The sequence below is a fragment of the Oncorhynchus clarkii genome, chromosome 7 (assembly GCF_045791955.1).
Source record: "Oncorhynchus clarkii lewisi isolate Uvic-CL-2024 chromosome 7, UVic_Ocla_1.0, whole genome shotgun sequence".
In the NCBI taxonomy this organism is placed as follows: domain Eukaryota; kingdom Metazoa; phylum Chordata; class Actinopteri; order Salmoniformes; family Salmonidae; genus Oncorhynchus; species Oncorhynchus clarkii.
Genome location: NC_092153.1, coordinates 81,497,459 through 81,504,379, shown reverse-complemented (window position 1 = coordinate 81,504,379; position 6,921 = coordinate 81,497,459). Strand labels below are relative to the sequence as shown.

General features: G+C 43.6%; 1 protein-coding gene across 1 annotated transcript in view; it reads left to right on the top strand.

Moving 5' to 3' along the window:
- Positions 1 to 2,266: 2,266 nt before the first annotated feature.
- The window catches only part of LOC139413906 (glutamate metabotropic receptor 7), a 366,925-nt gene continuing 362,270 nt past the window's right edge, over positions 2,267 to 6,921 (top strand). The window contains exon 1 of the mRNA XM_071161753.1: positions 2,267 to 2,852. Within this exon, the coding sequence (XP_071017854.1) occupies positions 2,331 to 2,852 (522 nt within the window). The 5' untranslated portion in view covers positions 2,267 to 2,330. The remainder of the gene's footprint in view (positions 2,853 to 6,921) is intronic.

The window sequence follows — 6,921 nt, the reverse complement described above, 5'->3', positions numbered from 1 at the left end:
CTGTAGTGTCAGGCAGAGTGTCACATACTGTAGTGTCAGGCAGAGTGATGTTTACTGTCGTGTCAGGCAGAGTGACACATACTGTAGTTTCAGGCAGAGTGACACATACTGTAGTGTCGGGCAGACTGAAGTTTACTGTAATGTCGGGCAATCCCACAGTATCATATTGATGCAGAGAATCTGATGTTTCACTTATAACATTTATGCCAAACAACAACCAATGATTGCAATGTTAAACAAACCATACACCTCTACGCACAACCATGACTTTCTGTTGAACATTTTACCAGAACACATTTACTTGAAGAACAGTGCAGCTTGCTAAGTATGGTAACAGAATGATGCAACCAAAAAGTACAAACCCTCATTATGTTATCAAACTATGCATCTGCTTTACACTTCAAGAATGTAAAAACATTCTTTGGAAATTGTTAGAATTGGTACTTGTTTGTGGAGTTGGATGTTTGTTTGTTTTTTTTTTACTTTGAAATCATAGTTTTTTTTGTTTGACATGCATTATAAAGTGAAAAATTGGAGTCTCAGGATAACACGCTTAATGTGGAACTGCTCTTATGTGTGTCCATTATTTTCTATCCTTTATAATATTTGAAAGACCATCTTGTACAATGGATCATGGACAGATTATTTTCAAGATTATTCTCTATACCTCATACTTGTTAAGGTCATTATACATGAAACGACAGTGTATTACGAGCAGTTGTAATAATACTCGAACCACATCTTCAAAGACGTCTTTCCATCCAACCAAGAACTTAACAACAACGCATGGGCAATACATGTATTTTCTAATAATGGATTCTGTGACTTATGTACACCGTTGTGTGCGTATGTGTGCGAGCATACATGTGTGTGTGTGTGTGTGTGTGTGTGTGTGTGTGTGTGTGTGTGTGTGTGTGTGTGTGTGTGTGCGTGCGTGCGTGCGTGCGTGTGTGTGTGTGAGACGTATCTCTCTTTTTCCGTGTATTTCTGTGTGTGCGGGCTTGCATGCAAAATATAGCAAACATGCATGATTGCACGGTCGGCAATAGCTTGCATAAAGCTGCAACAGAATTAGGTAACCTCCTACGCTCAATGAACAGTGTATGGTACATCAGGTTTTCCCTGGTTGCCTACACAAGCGTAACCATTAGGGATTCCTGATATCGATTTGTATTATCCATTTCTCGCAATCAAAGCCCCCCCTCCCTCCCTCTCTCTAATATAATATTTACAACAAATTAATTTGAACAATGATATTGTAGTCATAGACATACAGTTGATATATTGGTGTAGTAGACTGGGATACACATAAAAGCCCATTCTGTGATTTAAGCTAAAAAATAAAATGTGTGTTGCAGGCTTTGGGCATTAAGTCATTTTACAAACGCATATTTGATTTTTCCGTGGAGAGAAAGAGAGAGGGTGAGCGAGAGAGAGAGAGAGAAGGCGTCATTCCCTCCGTAGCGCTCAGGGGGAGATACTTGTATGTCTCCTCTCCATCCTCTCCTTCCAAGTGAGGGATTTCTAAGGGATCAACAACGAAAGAAAGACTACTTTCATCAGAGAGAAGCCGCTGCATTCTTAGCCATACGGGAGTCTCGGAGAAGTTCGTTGTTTGCGTGAAGAGGAGGATGTCACAGACACCAGCTGAACATGTTCAGAACGCAATTCCGTTATCATCATGCGCCTCAAGATGTGTGCTCCTGTGATGGACTGCTTGTGAAATAAACGTCAACTTTTCGGAGTTCTATATCTTGAAGATTTCCCGAGTTGTCCGTTTGCTTTAAAACAATTTATTAGCGTTTAGATATTCTTTGTGGAAAGTAGCCTATGACATCAGCGCACGGTGGGAGTTCAGTGGTGATTCACGCTTTAAACCGTGGAATATCAACATCACGTATTCGTGCGCATTTAATGCGTATTTAAATACATTTAATGAGTTATGATTAGTATCCATTACATTTTTGTTTCTACAAAGTATTAGTCGGTTAGTGTTCTTTATTGAATGTCGACCCACTGTCTTCAAACCTGGAATGGGTGTCCGAGCAACAAGCGATTGTGTGAACCGTACACTGCTATTGGGAAGTCGTGCGCACATTTAGGAGGAGTAACGCATTGGCAAACCCGTCGGTAGCCTATAGCGGAATAATATGCGCACCTTTCTCACCTGCGCATTTTCTTCTTACAAATAAGCACACATTAACTTACTTTGGACGATGCCTCACCTTTATTTCATTGAAGTATTATAAAAAAAAGTACCTCGGTGCGTCCGGTCTTTTTTCTAAATCGAAGTCGGAGGAGGCATAAGGGGAAAGAGCAAGAGAGAGACCATGGCCAAGCTAAGGAATGGTGGTGTGGTTCTAGAACTGAAGAAACCCTACTTTACGTGGCAAGTATTATGTGTGATGAAAGCTCTATTTGACCTTACGGCATCGCAGGAAATTTACGCGCCGCATTCCATAAGAATGGAGGGAGACCTGACCCTTGGCGGCCTCTTCCCTGTGCACGCCCGTGGGATCCCGGGAGAGCCGTGTGGGGATATCAAGAAAGAGAACGGGATCCATCGTCTCGAAGCTATGATGTATGCCTTGGACCAAATCAACAGTGATGACGATCTTCTTCCCAATGTCACCCTAGGTGCCCGGGTGCTCGATACGTGTTCGAGGGACACCTATGCTCTGGAGAAGTCTCTGACTTTTGTGCAGGCACTCATACAAAAAGACACGTCGGATGTGAGGTGTACTAACGGTGAACCACCAGTGTTCGTCAAGCCAGAAAAAGTTGTGGGAGTGATAGGAGCTTCAGCGAGTTCTGTATCGATCATGGTGGCGAACATATTACGTCTGTTTCAGGTAAGACAAGCTTATTAACACGGTGTAGTTGCTGTCTATATTATTCAGTTATTAGTGACACAAACACACCGAGTGAATGATACCTTCTCATAACTATTTCAGATTCCATTAATGGCCTTAATTTACACCCGAGATACATATAAATGTTTAGAAATCGATTTCAGCCCACTGATGCTGGTATGTGTCCTCTCCCCCAAGTGTTTGATGCATTTGTGATGCTGTTGTATGCTTGAAAGGCTACAGTGTACCACAGCCTGTAAAGTTGTATAATGCTAGTACGCATATACGTTTTTATTTCATCTTGTGAGACACCAAGTTCAGGTTTAAAGACTCAGCTCAGTTCTTAAAATCGGTATCTGTACTGCGAGATACCCGGCTACAGTAAAAACGGTTGAACTTCAATAGCATTGCATGGTGCTGAAAGGACTACTTCCTGTATCACTATACGGCACCGCATTGCTTCAGTAGTGCATGGTTTTGAAAGAACAGCTTCGTACTGCGACCGCACCGCTCTACTGCTCTCGCATTCAGGCCTCGTTCAGTAGTAGGGCACAGCATTGTGGAACGTTCATAGAGCGTGGTGCTGAAGGACAGCTCCATGCCGCCACCGCACTGCTATTCGCTCACTGCTTTCGCATTCTGGCCTTGTTCAGTAGGGCACAACAGTATGTATTCACCTCACGGAATACACCCCCAATATCCCTGCCAATAACTACCTTCAGAGTTCTGGGCCTATTCAACTCTGAACCGCAGTAGTAGGGCAACTGTAGTTAGGGCCTACCTGCACCAATCGCCGTTGTGGTCATAGCAACCGCAAATGTCATATTACCGCAGATCAATTGGGTTTTCCCACCTTCTTATTATATTAGCAGCCAATGGTTATCTCTGATCGATTAGGACACACAATTTGTCCCAGATTTACACACACAGGACTGGACATAGGAATTTAGACGTGGAAATATCGTTAACATTTTAACAGGAAATCATTATTTGTCAGCCAGCATATCCATATGGGCATTTCACACAGGCCTATAGGGTTTACAATAGATATGGGGACATTAAAACTGTAATGGGAAATGATCAGATGTCTGCCAGTATATCCCCATGGATCATAGTTTTCGGTTGGAGATATGTGCAGAGAATATCACTTTAATTATTGCTTGTCTGATAGAAAAGGTATCGACACAGCTGTTCTCTACCTAGCTAATGTATTTAAATGTCCCAGTTGGCAGTCCAAACCTGCACCAGAACACAAACCCATTACACCACTAGTACCCATGCGCTGTGCTTACAGCAATGTGTCTCAGATGAGGCTCTGTGGGTGTGTCTCAGATGAGGCTCTGTGGGTGTGTCTCAGATGAGGCTCTGTGGGTGTGTGTCTCAGATGAGGCTCTGTGGGTGTGTCTTAGATGAGGCTCTGTGGGTGTGTCTCAGATGAGGCTCTGTGGGTGTGTGTCTCAGATGAGGCTCTGTGGGTGTGTCTCCGATGATGCTCTGTGGGTGTGTCTTAGATGAGGCTCTGTGGGTGTGTCTCAGATGAGGCTCTGTGGGTGTGTCTTAGATGAGGCTCTGTGGGTGTGTCTCAGATGAGGCTCTGTGGGTGTGTCTTAGATGAGGCTTTGTGGGTGTGTGTCTCAGATGAGGCTCTGTGGGTGTGTGTCTCAGATGAGGCTCTGTGGGTGTGTGTCTCAGATGAGGCTCTGTGGGTGTGTCTCAGATGAGGCTCTGTGGGTGTGTCTCAGATGAGGCTCTGTGGGTGTGTCTCAGATGAGGCTCTGTGGGTGTGTCTCAGATGAGGCTCTGTGGGTGTGTCTTAGATGAGGCTCTGTGGGTGTGTCTCAGATGAGGCTCTGTGGGTGTGTGTCTCAGATGAGGCTCTGTGGGTGTGTGTCTCAGATGAGGCTCTGTGGGTGTTTCTCAGATGACAGCCGCGTCAGGTCAAAAGTAACGCACTATATAGCGAATACGGTAATCTTAGGGACTCACACCCTACTCTGTCAACAGAATGCTAAGAGGCCATGGATTGTTGTCCCGGTTAACTCCATGTTGTCCAGGTTAACTCCATGTTGTCCCGGTTAACTCCATGTTGTCCCGGTTAACTCCATGTTGTCCCGGTTAACTCCATGTTGTCCCGGTTAACTCCATGTTGTCCGGGTTTACTTGGCTCACCGTGATCTAGAGACTCCTTGTGGCAGGCTGGGCGCCTGGAGGCTGATCTCGGTCATTAGTTGAATAGTGTTTCCTCTGACACATTGGTGCGAAATGACTTCCGTGTTAAGCAGACGGGTGTTAAGAAGCGCGCTTAGGCGGGTCATGTTTCGGGACGACACATTACTCGACCTTGGCCTCCCGAGCTCGTTGGGGACTTGCAGTGATGAGACAAGATCGAAATTGGGGAGATGAAAGTGGGTAAACCCCCCCCACCAAAAAAAAGGAATTACTTCGGGCTTCAAGCAACTTCACTTAAAGCCCGACATATTATACAGCAGTGGCAGTGTTTTATAATCTTAACTAATTTAAATATGTAGTTCCTTAATATAGCCGTCATCACATGTGCGTGTCATGTGACTTTGCTTACAGTTGAAGTCGGAAGTTTACATACCCTTAGGTTGGAGTCATTAAAACTTGTTTTTCAACCACTCCACAAATGTCATGTTAACAAACTATAGTTTTTGGCAAGTCGGTTAGGACATCTACTTTGTGAATGACACAAGTCATTTTTACAATAATTGTTTTGCAGACAGATTATTTCACTTATAATTCACTGTACCACAATTCCAGTGGGTCAGAAGTTTACATAGACTAAGTTGACTGTGACTTTAAACAGCTTGGAAAATTCCAGAAAATTATGTCAGGGCTTTAGGAGCTTCTGATAGGATAATTGACGTAATTTAAGTCAATTGGAGGTGTACCTGTGGATGTATTTCAAGGCCTACCTTCAAACTCAGTGCCTCTTTGCTTGACATCATGGGAAAATCAAAAGACATCAGCCAAGACCTCGGGAAAAAATTGTGGACCTCCACATGTCTGGTTCATCATTGGGAGCAATTTCCAAATGCCTGAATGTACCACATTCATCTGTAAAAACAATAATACGCATGTATAAAAACCATGGGACCACGCAGCCGTCATACCGCTCAGGAAGAGATTAACGTACTTTGGTGCGAAAAATGCAAATCAATCCCAGAACAACAGCAAAGGACCTTGTGAAGATGCTGGAGGAAACAGGTACAAAAGTATCTATATCCACAGTAAAACTAGTCCTATATCGACATAACCTGAAAGGACACTCAGACTACGGTTTGCAACTGCGCCTGGGGACAAAGATCGTACTTTTTGGAGAAATGTCCTCTGGTCTGATGAAACAAAAACAATTTGGCCATAATGATCATCGTTATGTTTGGAGGAAAAAGGGGGAGGCTTGCGAGCAAAAGAACACCATCCCAACCGTGAAGCACATGGATGGCAGCATCCTGTTGTGGGGGTGCTTTGCTGCAGGAGGGACTGTTGTACTTCACAAAATAGATGGCATCATGAGGATGGACAATTATGTGGATATATTGAAGCAACATCTCACGACATCAGTCAGGAAGTTAAAGCTTGGTCTCGAATGGGTCTTCCAAATGGACAATGACCCAAAGCATATTTCCAAAGTTGTGGCAAAATGGCTTAAGGACAACAAAGTCAAGGTATTGGAGTGGCCATCACAAAGCCCTGACCTCAATCCTAAATAAAATTTGTGGGCAGAACTGAAAAAGCGTTTGCGAGCAAGGAAGCCTACAATCCTGACTCAGTTACACCAGCTCTGTCAAGAGGAATGGGCCAAAGTTCACCAATCTTATTTTCGGAAGCTTGTGGAAGGCTACCCGAAACGTTTGACCCAAGTTAAACAATTTATAAGCAATGCTACCATATACTAATTAAGTGTATGTAAACGTCTGACCCACTGGGAATGTTATGAAAGAAATAAAAGCTGAAATAAATCATTCTCTCTACTATTATTCTGACATTTCACATTCTTAAAATCAAGTGGTGATCCTAACTGACTGGGATTAAATGTCAGGAATTG